This window comes from Saimiri boliviensis, chromosome 3, assembly GCF_048565385.1.
Source record: "Saimiri boliviensis isolate mSaiBol1 chromosome 3, mSaiBol1.pri, whole genome shotgun sequence".
Taxonomy (NCBI): Eukaryota; Metazoa; Chordata; class Mammalia; order Primates; family Cebidae; genus Saimiri; species Saimiri boliviensis.
In genome coordinates this window covers 94519522-94543214 of record NC_133451.1, presented here as the reverse complement: position 1 = coordinate 94543214, position 23693 = coordinate 94519522, and the positions used below count along the sequence as shown (strand labels likewise).

The window sequence follows — 23693 nt, the reverse complement described above, 5'->3', positions numbered from 1 at the left end:
ACAGACAAGAGTTAGGGGCAGACTATATAATGTATATTCATACTATTATATCTTTTAGAGAATATAAAGGAGGCCTTTAAAAATTCGTAACACTTTTACTAATCTCTAGCATTTAAAATCATTTTTTGAAATTCTTGGTAGTTGGAACCACAAAATGAAATGTACAATTTTGGACTTAATTGCTTTATAAAAAACCATGGCACATGTATACATATGTAACAAACTAGCACATTCTGCACATATACCCCTGAACTTCAAGTATAATAATAAAAAAACTTAAAATAAAAAATCATGTTAAAATAACAATAAAATAAAGCACTAAATTTTTGTCCCTATTTATTTACTAATATAACTTTTCTTTGTAATAATCTATAATCATCCTTATATAATTCTTTAGAATTTGGAAAAGTATAGCCATTTATCAAAAGTTAAGTATTTATTATTATTATTATTGAGATGGAATCTCACTTTGTCACCCAGTCTGGAGTGCAGTGGCGCGGTCCCAGCTCCCTGCATCCTGAGTTCACGCGATTCGCCTGCCTCAGCCTCCTGAGTAGCTGGGACTACAGGCACCTGCCACTATACCTGGCTAATTTTGTACTTTTAGTAGAGGTAAGTTTCACCATGTTGGCCAGGCTGGTCTTGAACTCTAATCTTTCTACCTCAGTCTCTCAAAATGCTGGGATTACAGGTGTAAGCCACCATGCCTTGACCAGTATTTCTTATAAATCATATGAAAAGAATTCAATTAATACAGGCAATTTTCTCAAAATTGTGTTTTTGAAAGAGTATAGCTGATTTAAATTATATAACTTGTATTCAATTGACTACAATGAAAAACCTGGGAAAGGCAAGGTTTAATGCATGGATACTGAAGTACTATTTACATCATATATTCATCCAAAGACTTTTTGAGAACTAATCGTTCAAAGTGAATCATATACTACATTAGGAATTCTATTGTAATATATAAGCAGAATTAAAGTTATATAAAAATTTAGGGCTTTCTCTGAAAGAATATCAATAAACAATCATTTCAGTAAAACATTATTACATTTTAGTGTGAGAAAAGTAAACAAAATGTAATTCTTTAAATTTATTTGTGGAACAAATTTTAAGAGTTTTTAATTTTTCTTGAAGACAGTTCCCAAATTCTCCCAGAAAACTGTCACTCAAATATCTGGGGTTAGGAATAAGTCATTAAATATAAGAGCACTGACTATTTATAAGTTCTTAAGGTTTAAGTATTAATTTCACTCTATCTCATGAAGCTGTTAAAGGACTTCTTATAATATTGCTGAAGGAAATTTAAATGCAACACAAGAAATTTTAAGCTTAACTAGGTCAAGGAGCTGAAATTTGTTCCTCCCATATTGCTTGACTAGATGCCTTGCCTGTATTATAAAGAAGATGTGTGTAGAAAAGTAGGAGCTCTATGTTGGTGGGAGTGTAAATTAGTTCAACCATTGTGGAAGACAGTGTGGTGATTCCTCAAGGACTAGAAATAGAAATATCATTTGACCCAGCAATCCCATTACTGGGTTTATACCCAAAGGATTATAAATCATTCGATTGTAAAGACACATGCATACATATGTTCATCGTGGCACTGTTTACAACAGCAAAGACTTGGAACCAACCCAAATGCCCATCAATGATAGACTGGATAAAGAAAATGTGGCACAGATACACCATGGAATACTATGCAGCCATAAAAATGGATGAATTCATGTCCTTTGTAGGGACACAGATGAAGCTGGAAATCACCATTCTCAGCAAACCTGACACAAGAACAAAAAAACAAACTGCATGTTCTCACTCGTAAGTGGGTGTTGAACAATGAGAACACATGGACACAGGGAGGGGAGCATCACACACTTGGGCCTGTTGGGGGTTGCGGGGGTTAGGGGAGGGTGGGGAGATAGGGGAGTAAAAACATTAGGAGAAATACCTAATGTAGATGACAGGGGGATGGATACAGCAAACCATTATAGCATGTGTAGACCTATGTAACAATCCTGCATGACCTGCACATGTATCCCAGAACTTAAAGTATAATTAAAAATTAAAAAAGGAAAAATAGGAGCTCTCTCTTCCCAAAGAAGTATCCATCCAATAGAGAATGTAAGAGAAACTAAACAACAACAAAAAATGAAAGTTTTAAAGCACATCTCATCAGCTAAAGCTGTATGCATATGGTAAAGGGGTTCTAGAGTTATTGGAGTCAAATGAAATCAATTTCAGTAGATTTTATAAAAATAATTTTAAATTTAAATTTAAATGTTATAAGTCATAAAAATCACTTTGAAAGAAGATATTAATTTTGTTTAGCACAAAAGAGATGAGGAGTTTTACCATGGAGAGTTAACCTTTTGAAAGAAAATTGGGCAATGAATCATGGGAGGTATATGGTAAGATTTGGTTGATGGGTTTTTGATACAGAGTAGTTAAAATATTCTATAGATTTTTATGAATCTAATATGAAACTGAACTGATTTATTTCTCATATATTGAGTCCTTAGATAGCTCAATTTTACCAGTGGATTTACTGATAATGATGTCAATTTTAGAGTAATCCTCCAAAGAGATGCCTTTTAAAGTATTGTATTTGCTGTATACATTCTCATATTTGTTGAATGGCAGTTATTAAATCAATATCTAATTACTGCTCCCAACTATATGTCAGAGAGCATGCCTTATAGATTCATCTGGTTGGAAGGCCTCCTCAATAATATATTATTGAACTGACCTTTATATGAGCAGTACCCTGTACTGCTGGAGCATTATTTTACTTTAATTTTGGTTCACTAAATGAATGCATTTTACAGCTTCTCAGCAAAAATAAAAACCAATTAATGGAAGGACTCAAATAGAAGAGAGTAAAATTAAATGTTGTTTACTATCTAAAGTAGTCAAGCAACACCTAACCCTGTAAGTACACACAAAAATAGGTCAAGATCACTAAACCAAGCAAGGATATCACTGAGACACCCGTAAAGAGGAAAACAGGCACAGAATGGGAGGGAAAAATGGAACTCCTTACTCCCATCATTTCAGATCTCAAATTCCAAGACATTCAAATATCTTTGCTAATCTTCTCCTTCTCTATACTTAAGTGAGCTGTCCTGCATGACATACAAACCCAAGTAATTTATGAAAAATATAATCTGAAGGTATTTCTGAACAGTTACAATATTTCACTAATATTATAAAAGTGGTATTTCACAAATCTACTAATTTTAGAGCTCTTTTTTCTGTGTATGACTACTGTTTGAGAAGCTGTGCTCCTTTTGAACCCATTTTAGCCTTTTCCCATATGGTAAACCTTAAATGAACCCACTAGTGTTTCCACAAGAACTGAAATAAACATGGCTCTATTTGGATTAGAATATTATCATTATGCAGTGGCTCATGCCTGTAATCCCAGCATTTTGGGAAGCTGAAGTGGGCGGATCATGAGGTCAGGAGATCAAGGCCATCCTGGCCAAAATGGTGAAACCCTGTCTCTACTAAAAATACAAAAATATTAGCTGGGTGCAGTGGCACATGCCTGTAATCCCAGCTACTCGGGAGGCTTGAATTGATTGAACATGGGAGGCGAAGATTGCAAACAGCCGAGATGGTGCCACTGCACTCTAACCTGAAGACAAAGAAAGACTCTGTCTCAACAACAACAACAAAAAGGTATTATTAAATAAAGATAAGGGGCTTCAAAATCTAGGTTATGCCTAAAAATTAATATCAATATAAAATAGGTTAAAATTGTTTTCCCGAATTATATTATAAAAAACTATTATCAATTGTTATTATTTTCTTAAGCAGCTTCAGCATAATATTTGGCATATCCTGGAGTATTTTTCATGCTCCTTTAATGAAATATAAAGTTATAATTTACATTATCCAGGGCAGTTTCTTAATTAATAATGAAATTCTATATCTTTGTGGATACATTACGCATTCCGTTCAACTTTTACTTGGTTGTGCTCCTGCTGCATTAAACTTTTTTCTCACTGTACTGTTAAGTACCAGAGGAATACTCTCTACATTCCATGTAAAATTAGTCAGTATTTCTAGTTTAATGGTTTCACATATATTTGTTACAAGTTTTTACAAAACTGAGACTATAGTAACTTCAAATTGGTTTAGCACAAAATAGTCCCTGTCAGTGACAAACCTATGGACACCATTAGGTGGGTGTGATTTCTAGAAAATAAATTATAGGTGTGGTAATTTATAGATCTGAAAGGAAACGGGAGATGGCAAAACTAGAAGATATATACTCAAATAAAAAAGGTTAAGCTGTTTCCATGTATCAAAAGGGAAAGATGCTGCTTAGTAAAAGAACATCTTAAGATTTCACCATGAATTTTGTTTATCTCTACATTGTTACCAGCTGAAAATATTCGATACTGGTGCTTTCTTTTACAGAAGGCCAACAATTAATAATTCAATTTTTTAGAGACACAGACCTCTTCGGATTATCCATTTCTCCTTGTGTTACTTTTAGTGGTTTATGTCTTTTGAGGAAGTTGTCCACTTGTCTGGGTTATTAAATTTGTAGCCGTACTCGTTGTTATTCTTCTGTAATCCACGTTCATGGATCAATAGTAATGACCCCTATCTTATTCTTGATATTGGTAATTTGTGTCTTTTCTCTTTCCTTCTTGTTAACCAGGCTAAAAGCATATCAATTTCACTGATCCTTTAAAAGAACCAGCTTTGGATTTTGTAAAATTTTTCTTTTATTTTCCATTTCATTGTTTTCTGCTCTAATTTTTATGATCTATTTTATTCTGCTTCCTTTACACGTAAATTGCTCATCTTTCTATAATTTCTTAAGATGGAAGCATAGGTTATTAATTTTATATGTTTCTTCTTTTCTATTATAGGTTTTTAATGATAAAAAATTTCCTTGTACATACTTTTTCTTTACATTCCACAAACTTTGTTAAGTTGCATTTTAACTTATTTCCAATTATTTTAATTTTGCCTTTGAAGCATGTTATTTAATCTCTGAATTTGGGGGATTTTCCAACTTCTTTCTGTTGTTGATTTCTATTTCAATTCTATTGTGGTCTGAAAACACACTTTGTATGATTTCTATTCTTTTATATTGAATAGAGTATTTTTTAAAGATGCAGCAGATGGCTTATCTTGGCGAATGCTCCAAATGAGTTTCAGAAGAACATGCATTCTACTGCTGTTGGATGGAGTATTCTATAAATGTCAATTAAATCAAGTTGATTAATAATACTGTTCAGTTCAATTCACTTAGTAATATTCTGTCTGCTGGGTCTATTAATTACTGAAAGACAGTGTTTGAATCTTACAGAATAGTGGACTTGTCCATTGCTGCATTCAGTTCTAGCAGCTTCCATCTTACTTATTTTGACACTCTGTTGTTAAGTGTATACATGTTTAACAGTTTTCTGTCTTCTTGGAGAATATACCTTTATCATTATGTAATGTTTCTCTTTATTAATGATCACTTTTCTTTTTCTCAAGTCTTCTTTGTATGAAATTAGTATAGCTTTCCAGTTCTACTTTGAGAAGTATTAGCATGGTATTAGGTTGGTGTTATCTGTGTTTTGATCTCTGTCATTAATATCTGAATATTTCTTTTGCTTCATTTTCTCATTCTTCTTGTATTCCAATTACATTACATTACTTTCAATGCCATTGGCAAAACCACAATTACTTTTGCACCAACCTCCAACCTACCTTGCTCCACCCTTTCATTTTTTATTTATCTGTGTCTTAATATTTAAATTGATATTTTACAGATGATATATTGTTGTGTCTTGCTTATTATTCATTCTGGCAATCGCTGTCTTTTAATTAGTGTTCTTAGACTATTCATTAAGCTTAAGCAGTTATTACTTGGCTTCAGTACATGGTTTGGTTATATCTATTAAACTTGTAATTTTTAAAATTCTCTACATTTTTCTTTGTTCGCCCTCTCCACCACAACTTTTTCTGCTCTCTCACAAAATTATTTGAAAGTTGTATATAATTCCATTTCTCTCCTCTTAGCCTGCCATTTATAGCTTTTTTAAAAAAACTAATGATTGTTCTAGAGTCCGAAATACACATTTTTCACAAACCTAAGTCCCTCTTGTCCCTTGTGATATTGTCATTAATTTCATTTATCCATATGCTGTAACCACCCAACACATTGACAGTGTTTACTTCAGACAGACATTTATCTTTTAGATCAATTAAAAATGAGGAAAATGATAATTTTGCTTTTACCTTCATTCATTTACCATCATTTATTCTCTGATGCTCTTTCTTTTAGTAGATCTAAGTTTCTGACCTATATTATTTCCCTTCTTCCCCAAGTGACTTCTTTTAAAATTTCTTGCAGGGCAAGTCTGCTGGTAATTAATTCCTTCATTTTTCTGTTTGAGAAAGTCCTTATGTCCTCTTCACTCTATATTCAGGATGATTTCACTGAATATAGAATTTTAGATTAGTGGGTTCTTTTTTTCACAATACTTAAAATATTTTACTCTACTGTTTTCTTGCTTTTGTGGTTTCTGAAGAGAAATTCAACATAATTCTTATACTTGTTTCTCTACAGGTAAGGTATTTGTTTTCTCTGGCTTTTGACAAGATTTCCTCTTTTGTTTTCAGTTTTCTGCAGTTTTAATGTAATATGAATAGGGGTCAATATTTTATATTTATCTTTCTTTGTGTTAGTTGAGCTTCCTATATCTCTGTTTTGATCTGTCCTTAATATGTGAATACTTATTGTGCTTCATTTTCTCATTCTTCTTGTATTCCAATTACATGTATGCTATACCTTTCCAAATTGCCACACATTTCTTAGATGTTTTGTCTTTTAAAAAAAAATACTTTTTTCTCTTTACCATTTAAGTTTGGGAAGTTTTCATTGATCTATATTTAAATTCAATGATTCTTTTCTCACCTTTGTCAAGTCTACTAATTAACCTATTAAAGTTACTTTTAAAATTTCGGACACAGTGGTTTTGTTTTCTAGAAATTCCTGTTGATTCTTTCTCAAAATTTATCTCTGTTTATATAATCAATATATTCTTTAATGTCTACCTTTTCTATAAGATCCCTTGATATCTTCATCATATGTAAAATCCCTCTCTGAAAATTTCATCACCTGTATCACATCTAATTATAGTCTGATGCATGTTTTATCTCTTTAAATTGTATTTTATCTTGCCTTTTGGAATGCCTTGCAATGTTTGGTTTATAACTAGACATACGGTAAAGAGACGTGTAGCAAAAGAATTTATAAGAATCTGTTTAGGAGTTGGATTGTATTTAATGTTTGTTGTAGCTATCAGTACAAGTGGTTTCAAATTCCTCTACCATTTTTTTTTCTGTCTCTCGTTTTGATTACGTACTTTTCTAAGTACTTTACCTAGACAGAGTCTGAGTCTTGGTATGTTTTTTTGTTGTTGTTAGTTTGTTTATTTGTTTTCTTAAATGGTAATCCACTGCCATTATGGTGGAATCCTGTTGTGGTAACCATAAGGTAGTGGGGAAGGAAAGCATTCTACATTCTTAAGTCTTAGTCTTTTAGTGACTCTTGGCAAGTGTTTTTGCTGTGGCATAGCTTCCCCAAGCCCCATTAAGCGAGATACGAAGGCTAGAGGGAGCCATAGTGAGATGATGTCCTTTTCCAGCTGCAATGAGGCTCTGGTGAAGTATTTTCTTTTGGAGAGTAGGCCTGTGCTGTGGAAAACATGCTGGGTGTATTTCACAATGACTATTCTTCCTCTGACTCCATGGGCTTCCTCTGAGAAAGAGGTTCAATGGGCTCTTTCTCAGATATTCATTGTTAGAACCTGATGGGATTAATGGAGGTAAATCCTACAAAAGCATGGGAACCTCCTAAAACTACTGACCCCAGGAGTTTCTCATTCCCAAACTGATCCATACTCAGCTTTCCGACATTCATCAAAATTAACACTTAAGTGCTCCCACAAGTTTGTAACTCCAGTGGCTTCTGCTTTAGGTAAGCAGATTTCAAATGACACTGTCTTAATTCATCTTTTTCTCCAACTTTTGGAATTGCAGATTGCCCTTGTCAGAGCTCAGAGCATAATGTCTTGGTGTGCTGCATACGTTGAACTAAAGCAGACTGAAAGGGCTTCAGAAGCAAGGTCTTTCTGACCTTCCATCCTCCCGCCTCCCACCCTTCTTTCTGTCCCTGATCAAGTTATAGAAGCCAGAATTCCTCTTCCCCTAGGTGAATCATAGAAACTAGAACTCTTCTTTCCCAAAGAAAACCACAAAACCAAGAAAGGTCTCCCTTCTTTCTTCTCCCTTAAAGATCCTCATTTCGGAGAAAACCAGCTCCATACCTGGTAGGAAGGCATGTCACACAGAGAAGCCAAGGAAAATCTGAATGGGTAGGCCTTACTGGATCCACCTCCCCTCAAGCTTGTTACCGCTAGTAAATACTCTTGCTCAGTCACTGTTCTACATGGCTGTTTATTCTTTGTTGAACCTAAACATGAAAACAGACAGTTTTCCCTGGGTCCTTGGGTCTTCATTTCTGAAGGTTTCCATACATATTTGATTAAATAAATTTGTTATGCTTTTCTCTTCTAAATCTGTCTTTTATTATAGGCGTGACAGCTGTAAGCCTTATGATGGTGAGAAAATGTATCACACCTTCAACTAACACCTTGCAACTTTAGTTCCGTAATGGGTTCAAGAAATGTGGTCGATTTGTAGTGGTTGAGCTGTTTCTTGTAAAAATGGGCTCTTTACATGTTGGGGCTAAAACCATTAGTCTAAATATTACTTGTAAAACCTTTGTTTTCCTTATCTGTGCATATGTACTGGGTCATGATGTAAAATGTAGTTCTTATTAGTTGTTCTTAGTAGCGTTCAAAACATTTCAAAATACACTGACATGAAGCACAGGAAATAAGTCTCTGGGCCCATTTCTGCTGAGGCATTTTCAATCCATACTCCCAAACAGGTTAATGCAACCATCCTGAATATTGCTACATAGCAGCCAACATTTTGGGAAAAAAATTCTCATCAATTTAGAAAATACAGCAGTTGAAAGAAAGATTTAAATAAGTTTAATTATGATAGCTGGTAAATAGTGGTTTATTTATCTGTTTACTACAGATTTGTTTTTTAATCATGGAGACAATATTATGTCCTGTTATATCTTGGAAAGCATGGCATATTTGTTTTCTGCTTTTCTTATAATTAATTTAAACTTTGATATGTTTTATTCTTTATACTGTTCTTAGCCAATAGGTACACTGAGCAAAAATTCTTAAGTACGTAATGTGAATAATTATCTTCGACTACTTGATCTGCTATTTGGGAAATATCATTTAATTGCTTCTTAATTTGCAATATTGATGTCTCTATAGTGACTTTAGTCTAACTAAATTTAAATTCCGAAACTAATTAGTTAGAAAATTTTATTCATTAAACCACTTAATACTGTGATATAATGAAGTAGGCGGCATTGAGACAAAAAAATAAAGAGACAGAATTTTTCTCATTTCACTTCTGCATATGCTTATCCATGACAAAAAGCAGTGTCTGAAATGTTTATAAATGTTTGGTATGAAGTCTTTCCTTTTTATAATCCAACTCCAGCCTAAGCTGTGCAAGGAAATCCATATAGGGTACACATGCTTTCCAAACAAAGAAAAGTCTATAAATGTGTTGTAAATAGACTGCATAATAGCTATATTTTAAAAGGAAAAATGTTCAGGATGTGTTTGACATGATCTTTAATTTTAAATATTTTTGTTATATTTTCAAATTCATAAGATCGAGCATTTTTATCTCAAAATATTTTATAAAGTTCACATTTATGAGGTTTTATAAGATGATTTTATTCTCTGATCATAAAAAGACATCATAATGTAAAAACCATGGAGTCTTACATTTATATAAAAATATCCAGAAATTAGTATCAGATTAATATTAGATTTTGATTTTAGTACAACTATTGGGGCAAGTATGGTTATTCCATCTGGAATTTTAAATCTGATACAATTTATTATGCTATTAGCAAAGCTGGATAATCAAATGATTAGCTTTGTAAGTGAAATGAGGAAAAGATGAGAAGATTATATGTATAAATTGCACCAAACTGATAAAATGATGGGAAAAAATGCTTTCCAGAGCAAGAAAAATATAACAGAGACATGGAGAAAAAAAAGAAAAGGAAAAAAATAGAATTTATTAATAAAAATCAAAATAAATTGCTCATCCAAATGTCACAACAAAGCAAACAATTTTAGCTACATGTTTAGTAGTTGCCATATATTAAAGTGCTCTCTGCCAACATATTTCAAAATGTATGATGTTACTGAATGTCATTTCACTACACAGTATACAAACTCGTTTCTCATAATTTACACATTCTTACCTTTGCAAATCCAGATTAATAATAACAACTTTGAGTATGTGAAAACTAAACACAGGAAACACCTGCAGAACAATATTAGTTTTTGTAGGGAAGTGAAACCATTTATCATAAATTTATTGGAAGGAACTCAGGGTGATGGTTTATGCTTATAAATCATAAACATTCTTACCTAAAGCTTTCATGCACCAGACTTTCTTATCCCAAAGGGCCGGCCGTGTTCTAATGTGCTTATTATTTGATGTAAATTCAACCTCCACAGTATCACCAATTACTTCATCTCTCAAAATTATGAATATTTCACCAGGATTCTATAACATGAAAATATAACCCATTTAAGCATTTGAAAAAGTTTACATTAACCAAAGAACCCATTACATCTCTTTATAACTAAGGTAATACACTATCATTGAATAAGTATTCTATGGTGTTTGTATTTTCAATTGTATCCAGAAATAAAATACATAAATGTAATTCTCACTACATTTTAAATGTTAACAAATTTCTTTTTATTGTATGCTCTATTTTTCTCTCTAGTGCCATGTTTTGCAACTTAGAGAAACAGTATGAACATAGCCTGTTTCTTTCCCTCTTGCCTCTTCCTAAACATGCCTCCCTGTCACAGGGTATAAGCATCATTTCACAGACCAGCAGAAGACTTTAATTCAGTTTTTAACCAAATTGTTTTTCCAAATCCCTCTTTTTAAACCTTTATATAACTTGGTTTCTTTAGGTACAAATGACAGAGTTGAAATGTTTACGTTTAAGTTATCCTACAATGTAAATATAATGACTTTTCCTTTTAAAAATCCAGTGTCTTTATATTTTATGTAGTAGAAGTTCAGTGGTTATTCTTTATTTATGATAAGTGCCTGTGATGGTTTTTGAGCTGACTAAAGGTTATAAATTTAAAAGGTTTCTAGATTTAATTAAGATGGAAAAGCCAAATTTATATGTATAAGGTCTAAAGGGTTACTCAATAACTCTTTTGGAAAAATACTGAGAAAAAATAGTAGGAATGAAAGATTGGAGTTAATACAAAGAAAAGAAAAGAGTAAACGCTTATTATATATTTTATACAAGAAATTATACTTAGCACATTTATAGAAATATATTTTCTCTAATTCTAACTGAAACAGATAAACACAGACACATACATACATAAAGACAGAGAAATGCATACACAAATCCCAAAATAAATGGATAAGGCTATTTCTTTTTCTCTTTTAGGAAAAGGACAGCTAATATACAGAATTACATTCTGAAGACTAATCAGAAATATTTAATTTTCAAGTCCACACTCTTCCTTACATCATTCTGTCGAACCACAGGGAAAAACTAAAGTAACACATTCTTTTTATGATTATCTTAGATATCATCTTTCAAAAGCTTTCTTCAAAGTCATATTAAGTTTCAATTCCATGCTAAAAAGAAAATACAGGGATCCCATTAATATGCTATTATAAAATCATGTTTATCAAAAAGTTATTTCAAGAATATCTTATTTAAATTCTTCTAAGTACAAATTACTTACCAATAAAACTTACGTCTTCATGCTTTATGCAAAGAGTTTCTAATTATGCTGATGTTACAGAATCACTCCAGCTCACACACAAATCTACTTCAGGCATTTTCCACCAGAGTCTAATACTTCCAAATATTTGTCCACAGGTATTTTGAACTAAGCTTCTCCTCACCATTTTCAATGCTCATCAGGTAAGGATCCCATTTCAAAGGAACTCCTACTATTCCACCTCTTGCCCCAAGCAACACGTGAGAAGAACAGGAATGTAAGCCCTCCTGTTCCTCACATCTGCAACCTCCTCCTCATAGGACCTCGCTTCTAGCACAGTTCTTTTGTTCCTTTTGTTTCTCATACCTGCCCCTTTACCTCAAATCTTTAAGCGTCAAATAATGTCTTTCCATTTCACTTGGACTCAGTTACTCAAGATCCCTTCTGTGTGTGCACCATTCTTGTTTAACCTTGACTTATGCCTTTCCACATTTGGCAAGTGCATGTACACTCTCCTAGTGTTTTATCAACCCAATCAACTCCTCACTCATGAGTTGCCAACAGACTGCTTCTGACACATCAGATTCCCTACTCAGGGCCAGGTGCAGTAGCTCACGCCTATAATCCCAGCACTTTGGGAGGCCAAGGCAGGTGGATCACTTGAGGTCAGGAGTTCAAGACCAACCTGGCTAACAGGGCAAAACCCCATCTCTACTAAAAATATAAAAATTGGCCAGACATAGTGGCAGGTACCTGTAATCCCAACTATTCAGAAGGCTGAGGCAGGAGAATTGCTTGAGCCCGGGAGGCAGAGGTTGTAGCAAGCCAAGATCTCACCACTGCACTCCAGCCTGGGTGACAGAGCAAGACTCTGTCTCAAAAAAAAAAAAAAAAAAAAAAAAAAAAAGGCAGGACTCCACCTTTCAACCATTTCCTGAGAAAAATTCTAAACAAAAGACAAGCTCACTGACCACCCCAAATGAGGCATTCACATTTTCATTTGTACCCATGGCCAGCTTCACAGGCCCACAATCTTACAGTCACACAGGGCCCCACACTTAGAAGGCTCTGTATTTGGTTTAAGGCTGTGATGTAATTATCCTGACATGCTTAATAATTTGAAAATGTTACTTTGCATTTTCATTTTGCACTGCAAAGTAGGTAGCCAGGCCTGCTTGGATAAAATGTTGGCATGCTATTTAATTCCTTTTCTCCTGCTATATCCCCATATTTATCCTCTCCAACAATGTCCAACTCAGGCTTCACCAGCTCCACAAAATCCTCTGCAACTTCAGCTCACAAGGAGTTTTAGAGCTTTCAAAGGAACACTAGAACACTACATACCCATAACCATCATTTGACTGTTTCTAAGAGTCATGCCCTCTACTCCTGATTAGTTTTTCATGTCTGTGTCTTGCCTTTCTAGCTAGATTTTAAACATCCTAAGGGTGTTTTCATTTTCTTATGTTATTGTAGCACCTTTTGAAACTTCTTCACGTAAAAGACATTCTGTATTTATATTTTTAAATTAAGATGGAGTAAGTCTGTAAAATTATGACATTTTCTTTCTTTATTTTTTTGTTTTGTTTTGTTTTGTTTTGAGACAGAGTCTAGCTCTGTCACCAGGCTGGAGTGTAGTGGCACGATCTCAGCTCACTGCAACTGCCACTTCCTGGGTTCAAGCAATTCTCTTGCCTTGGCGTCCCGGATAGCTGCACCTACAGGCACACGCCACCATGCCCAGCTAATTTTTTTTGTAATTTTAGTACAGAGGGGGTTTCACTATGTTGGCCAGGATGGTCTCAATCTCTTGACCTCGTGATCCACCAGTCTCGACCTCCCAAAGTGCTGGGATTACAGGCTTGAGCCACTGTGCCTGGCAAAATTGTGACATTTTCTAATTGAGCATGCTCAGCTCTGTTCCATACCTCTCTCAGTACTCAAAGCTTCCTCTACTTCTGGGAGTAAGCATTGGCTCTTAATTATATCAGTAAATTTAATCCAATGGAGAAAATATTAGGACCCTCAAATGGTTATAAATTTAGTTTTAGCACTTATGAAGCTATTGTTTTGCTCCCAATCTTTCTGACTCCTCTCTGCATCCTTTCTTTGGGTCTGAGCATTCAGGGAAACAAAGGTTATGACAATTATCACTTCCAAACTTTAAAGCTTGGCTACATTAGTCATAATCCTTGAGACCTAGCAAAAGGGGTGAAATTGTGACCTGCAAAGTTGCATTTACATCTGAATCTCTGATGTAGGACACAGGCATTATTTTGTGTGTGTGAAAACTCCCCAAGTATCCCCGTATGTAGCTTAGTTTTTGATAACCACCTACTTAAAGGAAAGAGACATCTTTTGGTCACTGTAAAACTTCACCTCTGAGAAGGCAACACTTCACAATATGGATATTTCAGGCATTAATGCACACAATCATCTTTTGCTGCTTTTACTGTATTTTTCAATTAAATCACAGGATTGGGCTTTAGGTTAAGGCTGGTTACCAATAACTAGTTTGTGATTTGGTATCAGAAGTAAGTGGGTAGTGCTGTTACCTCTTGTTTTAAATTGTATTCAGAGTTCAAGGGATGAACTGGTAAAAAGGTAATATCTGAGATTCTTACGGCCCTTAAGAGTTACATTCTTTCATGTAATCTCAAGTTATCTCTAGATTTGCTTATTACATAATCCACGTGGGCTTGAAGACTCATATTAGAGTTTTAGCCTCTGAAGTGTGTTAGTGAACAGGTCACATAAAATAAAGACCTTTATGAGGAAATAAGCCATGTTGTAGGATTTTGATTTTAAAAACATTCAATAAAATTAATAAGGATTCAAATGCTGATAAAGCCACTTGAAAGGTCTATTGTGATTGATGACTTTCAGAATAAAATTTTCTCAAGAAATCAGTAAGTGACTCAATGTGTTTTTTAAACGTCTCTGTCTTAACATCAGGATAGCAGCAGTGGGAGAATAAAATAAAAATAAAGGAATTAGGGTTGATTATACTAAAGGAAGTAAGAGACATGAGGATAAGGAAAGTTGAGATTAGAGTGGACAGTTTCTACAAAAAGGACAGGAGAATGATATATTAAAAGATCTGGGTATAAAGATAAAACAAGGTAAAGAAAATAAGCTCACTCTTCATTGTTCTTTACGATGGAGCTACCACTGAAAAAATATAGAAGTCATTTCTGAATCTGTGACTAGGGGTCACAAAAACTACAGATTCAATCTTGACACTGTCGGTATTTTTGGACCAGATACATTATTGTTGTAGGAGCTATTGTGTGCATTATAGGACGTTTAGCAGCTTTCAGAGTTATACCCTCTAAATGCTAGTAGCAATCCTCCAGTTATGACAACCAAAAATGTCTGCAAACTTTGCTAAATGTCCCTTGGGTAGAAAGGGACAAAATCACCTGCAGTGGAGAGCCACTGCTTTGAGGGTGTTTGCCTAAGAAATTTATAAAGTTGGGACTTTAGAGTAACAGACTGCACAGGGAAGAGAAGTTACTAAAAAACACAGACAAGGTCAAGTTCTGGTTTTGGTGTAATTTCTATAGGAGAATACCTCACAGATAGATTTTTCATCAGGGAGATAAAGTTGGAAGAGATTTGTTTGAATAATGGATGCATTTGGGAGACCTAGAACTCACATCTCTCTTGATCAGTTAACCCCCCGCCCCCGACACAGAACAAGAGGCATATGCTAGGAAAAACAAATGTCTTGGCCTATAAACAAAAGTTCAAAAAATACTCAAATAGAAAAAAGTGTGCCAGTTTTATAGAAACTAAACAAGGAGGCCAAATTAAGAAAGCAGGTTCGAACTGCTAAAACTCACCTAGGTATTTCTCAAAGAAACAGATAATTAACTTACATAAATAGGACAATGGAGGGATAGCTTCACTAGTGCATGGGCAAAAAGTTTAGAAGAGAAAATGAAATTTTTTTTGCTGTTTGAGAAGAGGCACAAAATTTTCAAAGTCTAGGAAATCCAAATATGTGGAAAAGAGCAGTGCTAGGAGGAGTGACAAGGCAGAGGAATCAATAGTCTCAAGCTCCAAGGGTCACGGGCAATGGCAACAGCGCCCACTGCCTTAATTAACAATAGACGAAAGTTAATGCTCCAGAGCAGATGAGGGCACAGAAAAGAGAATTTCTCTAGAAGGCAGGTCCATAGACCTCAGCAATTCCACAGCAAGAGGCATCAGCAGGAAAAATTTAAACTAACTCCCTTTTCATCAGGGAAAATGAAGATTACGCAACTATAAAGAACTTATAGTCGATCCAGTGTTAGGATGCTGGAAACACAAAACTACAAAGGAAATTAACTGGGTGTGAATCAGCCACATCTTAAGCAAGACCTGGTGACTGACTGAGATAGTAGTGTAGATTTCTAGATTTTTTAGGTTGACAGGGAAGCCTCAACTATCATTTCTTTAAGGCAGCAGTCTTAAGTGGTCTCTATTTATGGACTACTTGGAAGACTTCTTGGAATGTGTTTGAGTTGAAAGGTTGTGCTTTAGACAGTTGACACAGGCTGAAAGTTGTGGCAAATGTGAAACACGATTTTCACTCAGTGAATAAAAGTGGACTTTTCTATTGTGCTTGGCAATAGTTTTATGGATCCAGACTATACTAAAAACTAGGTTCTAAGAACAAAAATCTTGCAAGGGATAACTATTTTTGGTCCAAGTATTAGCTTACTTTAATTAGAATGTGAGGTTGGCACTAAAAAAAACTTTGTATACCTTTAAAATGTTTAGGATCCTTTAAAAAGTGGGGTACCTAAAAGAAATTTTATATTGAAGTAATTTAACTCCAAGAGTCTGAAAGAATAATATCCATGTCAATAAAAAACAGTCAACAATTCTCATATTGAAAAAAACCCTTATCTAACTAGCCATCTACATAATATATCGTTGCTTAGATAGCAGTGAGATTTGACTTTGGGGCTGCTTTCTTTGAAAATTTATTAAGAGAAGGGTCTTAGAGTGTTCAAATTTTACTGTTGCAGATATTTTTAAAAGCAGCTATGTAGACACACTGCATAACTCCTGTTGAGCTACTTTTAGTTTCGGAGGGTTTTCTTTTTTTCTCTGACTTCATCTACTTGAGAGTAGTTGCCATTTTTCTTTTATTGCACTTCTTCTCTGTCTTTTCCACTGTTTCTGACTCAGCAGGAGCCATGAGTTCTGGCTGCTTAGTCTGATCTCCTTCCTTTAAGTTCCGAATACTTGTAATTTTTCTTTGCCTGATGAACTGTATCAGTCTCCTCAGACCTGCATAGTTCAGTTTCCTGGGGTCTCACAGGTAGTGTCAAAACATTTTTTTGTTCCTCTGGAACTAACAGCAAGTAGCTTAAAACAGCAATTTCTCTGCTCAGGCATGGGGTGAGGGTCTACAGAGTGAGGGTGAGGAAACTAAATTCTACCCATCTACACAGGATATTCCACTTCCATCAGGACCACTGGTACTAGTAGGATCAGGAGACCCACCCAAAGTGGCCAGTGAGCCCCTGCCACTGGCTTCTGTCAGAAAGACTCCTTCAGGCAGCTTCCATAAGGCTCTCCTGTATCTCTGGCTCTTTCTACTCAAGGATGCCACAAACTGAGGCCCAGCACCTTTTTCTTGTCCTAATTATGTAGTCAGAGATTTGGAAAGGCTTATTTTAATGGTTCATTCCAAGCAAGATTTAGTAGAAAGACATGCTAGGAGCATATATTCCCACAGTCACCTGCCAAGAAATCATCCTCCCACATGACACTCTTGTTTCCTGAAGGACCATCTCTTCTAACTTCTATGGTATTTCCACTTTATGTCAGCCTTTGATACAAGTTTCATCATTGAAAAGTTGATATGGTCCTAAAAATAAAGTATTTCAAAATTCTATCCAAGGGTATGTTTCCCTGTAGGAAAACAGATCCTCTTTTAATTAGCTTGATAGATATTGCAACTGTACACCTATTTGCAAAATGTGAAGTAACAGTTGATAAAATTAAGCTTCCATGTAACCTTCACTATTTAATTTTTCAACAATTATGTGTCAAATGCCTATTAGTTCAATTATTACCCAGTATATATCAAATGCCTACTAATTGTCTAGGTTCAGAGGATAGTCATGAACAAAGTAGACAAAAATGCCAGCTACGTCGGAGCTTGCATTCTTGCGAAATACAATCTCCATTAAAAAATAACTGTTGGGCTGGTTGCAGTGGCTCATACCTATAATCTCAACATTTTGAGAGGCTGAGGCAGGAGGATTGCTCCAGATCAGGAGTTAAAGACCAGCCTGCGCAACATCATGAGATCCTGTCTCTACAAACAACAACCACCAAAACACAATGGGGTCACGTAGGTTACAAGGCATCTTTACTGACCTCACATGGAATTTCAGTGGGAAGCACCACGGCTAGTGGCATGGTGTTTCTTGAAGCTTCTGATAGTTCTTCAATTTCCTTTCTCTCGCTTATTTCCCCAGAATGTTTTACTTGTAGGTCTGTTGGAATGTTGACCTCAAGGTAGTCTTCTTCAGAATCTAGAGAAAATTTTATGAATGTAGATTATAATATAACTGAAGCCACAGTATTTCCATTATTGTTATAAAGACTAATTACTGAACAACCAATGTAATTCGTATATGGGAAAATTGAGCTGAGTTTAATATAGCTGAAATAGTTGAACCAATGTTAATAATATTTAAAAGAATGCTTCACAATGTAACTAGTTTTACAACCTTTATGACCAAACTAAATCAACTATATAATACTATGTCCATTTAGCAGTTAAGTGTTTTCCAAAAAATAGAATCCAGTCACCATTTATACTTTTTCTTTTTTTATTTTATTTTATTTTTTATTTTTATTTTTTATTTTTGAGACGGAGTTTCGCTGTTGTTGCCCAGGCTGGAGTGCAATGGCGCAATCTCGGCTCACCGCAACCTCCACCTCCTGGGTTCAGGCAATTCTTCCTGCCTCAGCCTCCTGAGTAGCTGGGATTACAGGCACATGCCACCATGCCCAGCTAATTTTTAGTATTTTTAGTAGAGACAGGGTTTCACCATGTTGACCAGGATGGTCTCGATCTCTTGACCTCGTGATCCACCCGTCTCAGCCTCCCAAAGTGCTGGGATTACAGGCTTGAGCCACCGCGCCCGGCTATACTTTTTCTTAATATTAAAACAGTACTATCTGTAAAACATAAAACCATTTGTTTTCCATTATGATTATTAAGGACATTTAAGTTGGAACTATTTAAATCAATTTAGTTATTTGCCTATATATTTCTAATTTTAAAAAACAAAAAGCATAATTACGGGACAATTACTCAATAAATTAATCTAGTATTTATTTCAAGGAAATACTAGTTTAGTAGTAAAATACTAGTACTCATCAAAATGTTAATGTATTCTATGAAAACAAGTGTCTATATCAAATAAATTGGGTTTCTTTATAGCAGTGTTACTAAGAACACTGAAATATGCTAATGTAAATTTTGAATCTGAAACCAGGAGCATAGTATCTGATTTTAAAAATTTTAACAGTAATTTAGCATTTAGTCTTAATCATTAATATTGTTCTCCACTGTAAAAAAAAATGTATTAAGAGAAATAGATAATTCTTTATTATTTGTTATTATGTAATGTCTCAAAGCCCAAAATGTTTCATTAGGGCATAGAACCAATGTGGCTAAAGTTAAGACTCTTGAAAGGAAAATGGCACATTTATAAACTCATGCCCACCCAAAAGCATTCCTCAAACCCTCAGAAGGGAACTGGAAAAAAGAGAAGCAGCCCCTGGCAGAAACTGGCCTGGCACCATAAGAATGTGTTGGTTTTCCAGAAGCCAGCCCGGCACTCAGAGGTGGAATCTGGTTTTCTAATGAGCACCAACAACATCAAAATTAGACAAAGTCACTCTGTCACCATGATGAACTATGAGAGTGACAAGATCATGTTGTAATCATGTCAGAATCTAGGCAAAATAATGAACATTGTCCAAACCATAAAAATGACCAGACATCCAAACTCCTGGCAAATATGTATGACTGCTTCTTCACTAATTCCAGCTATAGCCTCGTTTTATTTCTCTTCCTGCCCTCTACATGTTGTGATCCACTCTTCCTAGCTTGTCTGGGAATTTCCTGGTTTGAGATTTGAAAATGTCTTGACCCAGGAAACCTCTCAGTCTCAAGCAAATCAGAAACATTGTTTCCTTACTTCCAAGTAGAGTCATGAATATTCCATTAATATGTCAAATAACAAAATTACCCCTGCTTCTTGATAGAAGGCAAACTATATCCAAGCCCTGCTTCAAATCACTTAACACAAGTCTAAATCTTCCAAGTCCTGTCTCGTGCTCTTTTCCTGAGATACCCAATGGTTCTTCCTAATGTGCCTTCTCTTTATTGCAACAGGAAAAAAATCCAAATACTTCAAGTGCAGGTATGTTCCTGGTAGTCTTTGGCTAAGCAGCATTGACAGAATAAAAGGAAAGAGTAGGAAAGAGTCAAAGGCAGCGGATTTGGAAGCAGTTAGAAATACTGGTCTCACTGTATCCAAAAAAAAAAAAAAAAAAAAGAGAGAGAGAGAGAAGTCACCGGCTCTATATAGATAATTCTATCAGAAAAGCAAAGTCACAAAAGAGAACCTCCCTTGAAAGGGAGGAGCTGTCTCCATGCTGTGTCTGAGAAAAAAATTTTCTTCTGTCTTATGAAACTTGCAGAACTAAGGCACAGAACCAATGTGGCTAAAATTAAGACTCTTGAAAGGAGAATGGCACATCTGTAAACTCACGCCCACCTGGGATTTCCAGCTTCTTCTCAGTACTAGTCTTGTTTGAAATAAAAAACATCCCTTATTTCATTAACAATTTAAAACACTTTCATAAGTAGTTTCTCTCTCTCTCTGTTTCTCACTCTCTGTGTATCTCTCTCTTTCTCAACCTCCCACACACATACATAGACGTACACAATGAAAAGTTGTATAAAACTAACTCAATCATTTTGTGAATTTGTAGAAAAACTAAGAAACAGATTTTATTTAATACACCTTAAAAGAAGGAGAAGTCATTCTACCATGATAGTACCTAGGATTTTCTGCCAATTCTTCTGTGATATTAGGTAAAAAATAGTTATTTAACTCTGGGGACATAATCACAAATGTACAAAAAGATTTATTTCTATGAATATTCACAGCAGTACTGCTTGTAATACAGAAAATAGGAAGCAATCTAAGAAAAAGGACAAGATGAAAATATGCTATGCGATAAAAGTTGTCACTAATAAAAATTCTATCAAGGATTATTTAACAACAGGAATAAGTTTATGATATAAAAAAATTCAAGTTACAAAATTGTCAATTTAGTAGGTTCCCATTCTAGTAAAACAAAAACTGTACATATGCAGAGCTACTTGAATGAATGAGAATAGACTAGACATATACATATGCATATATACCAAAAATGTTGAGTGGTTATTTCCAACTTGTGGGTTATGTGTAATTTACTAGAGAGATATAAATATATAATATTACTAACATTTAATAATACAGTATATGTAATACATTCTGATATTTCTACATTAAAATATATTATTTTATAGGTTTAAATCATGTATGTACATTTCAAGCAGAGAAATGAACTGATGAAGATTGCAGACTGAGACCATGTATCTATTTTCCTTCTCTTCAACATATAAATTCAATAATAGAAAAGATTGTTTTAAAGATAATGAATGTATTAGAGTACTAGAAATTGATAAATGATACAATTACATAAGAAAAAATTTGGGAGGTTTCTCAAACATAAAAGTTAATCTGGAATTAAATGAACAGAGATATCACGGCAGAGAAAACAGGGCCCAAAACAGGTTTGGAAAAAACAATTTCAAATAGAAAATTCATTTTTCAAAACTAATTGCTTTCCAAAACTTAAGAAATCACCAACTCAAAATTCAAAGAGCAGAAGAAGGTCCTGGGACAAAGATAATGTTAATAAGTTAAAACCTAATTTGGAACAGAGATAACTGGGACTTTCCCAGTTGCTACTTCTACTGAGCAAAAGGAATTTTTGCTTTTGCCCTAAGAATAAAACTAGACTATTTTAAAAAACAATTGGCTAATACTGGGACTAGATAAGGCAACAGAATGGAGCCTGTTGTACTTGCCACCCTTCCCAAAGATAGCAGAGAAAGAAAAACCGGTAAGAGAAAGGCTAACTCCAGCATTTTTTTCTAAGGGTCCAATTTGTAGGGTTGGCTGTCTACTGTGTAGGTGTTTTGACAAGGAGGTTCATAGGACAAAATACTATTAACTGACAGTGATCCTCAACTAAAAATGTAAACCACTACCCAAGATTTATACCCTATCTTTCTACCCTATCACCCACCCAAATTCACTCATTATTCCTTTAAGGCACCTTTTCCTACCAACACCTTAGTCAAACTTGACACACAGAAATGGTACAATACCTGCAACTCAGAGTATAGTCATGGGACCAGCAGCTTATTAAAAATGCAGACTTCCAGCCGCCACCCTAGACCCCAGAATATGCCCCTGAGTCATATTCTGCATTTAAACAATTGCCAGTGAGTTGAATGCACACTGAACTGTGAACAGCAGTGTATAGTAATAATAATTATACCTTAGTATATCTTTAAGATTATATTAGCAATGGCCATTAACTGAAATTATATCATATTTATCTGTTTCCTTGTTTCTTGTCCACCCCATCTAGAATGTAAACTTTTTAGGTCAGGCCTTTGTTTTTTAACATCTGTATCTCTAGTGCATACAGTTGTCCCTGGCACATGGTAGAGGCTTACTAAATACTTGTTGCCTGGTTTAAATAAATAAATCATGCATACTTAGTTTTTTTTAATCAAATAAATCCATGTGTACTTAAACTTCTTTAAAAAATGACATATCTCAAGGACAGTAATTTATTCTATCTACCACATACCTTGCTCTGAAAAAGGTTTAAGAAAATATTATGGCTGATTTGAGGTTCTATCCAGATCATTCAAACTTTTGCAACATCAGCATTAAGGCTGTTTTGCTTTCTGACCATTTGTGTGTTCACTGGAGTAGCATTTTAAATTTTCTTCAAGAACTTTTCCCTTGCATTCACAACTTGGCTCACTGTTTGGAGAAATAATACTAGGTTTCTGCCTATATTGGCTTTCAACACATCTTTCTTACTAAGCTTAATCATTTCTAGCTTTTGATTTTAATTGAGAGATGTGGGACTTTTTCTTTCATTTGAATACTTGAAGGCCATTGTAGGCTTATTAATTGGCCTAATTTCAATGGTGTTTTGTCTCATGAAATAGGGAGGCCCAAGTAGAGGGAGACAGATGGGTGAATAATCAGCCAGTGGAGCAGTCAGAATACACAAAATATTTGTTGTTCACTGTCTTGTATGGGTGCAGTCCTTGGCACCCAAAACAATCACAATTGTAACACCAAAGATCATTTGTCACAGATAACCACAACACAAAGAGTAAGTGGGTAGAGACAGACAGGGTTAGAGGAAGCAGCAGAAAAGCTCCGGAAGCTCAGTGGGTCCCCAAGCAGCCATTCTTCCCTGGCACCAAAGGGATCCATCAGGAAGATGGCCAGAGGAGCAGGAGGTAAAACTCCACAGGGAGAAGGAATTCTCCAGCAGAACTTTGTCACAATTTGAACAGGGCAAGAAGCGTCCTGGCCAGAACTCAGGGGAGGGCATGAATCCAGCAAAATCATGGAACCAACCCAAATGCCCATCAGTCAACAAGTGAGTAAAGAAACT

The 23693-nt window shown here is 34.9% G+C and overlaps 1 protein-coding gene across 5 annotated transcripts in view; it reads right to left on the bottom strand.

Annotated features, from left to right (window-relative positions):
* Positions 1 to 23693, bottom strand: part of BANK1 (B cell scaffold protein with ankyrin repeats 1) — a 311287-nt gene that overhangs the window by 235441 nt on the left and 52153 nt on the right. For all 5 annotated transcript variants that reach the window (XM_074396501.1, XM_074396502.1, XM_074396504.1 and 2 more), the window contains exons 3-4: positions 18288 to 18445; positions 10563 to 10701 (exon numbers count right to left, since the gene is read on the bottom strand). In XM_074396501.1, the coding sequence (XP_074252602.1) occupies positions 10563 to 10701; positions 18288 to 18445 (297 nt within the window). The remainder of the gene's footprint in view (positions 1 to 10562; positions 10702 to 18287; positions 18446 to 23693) is intronic.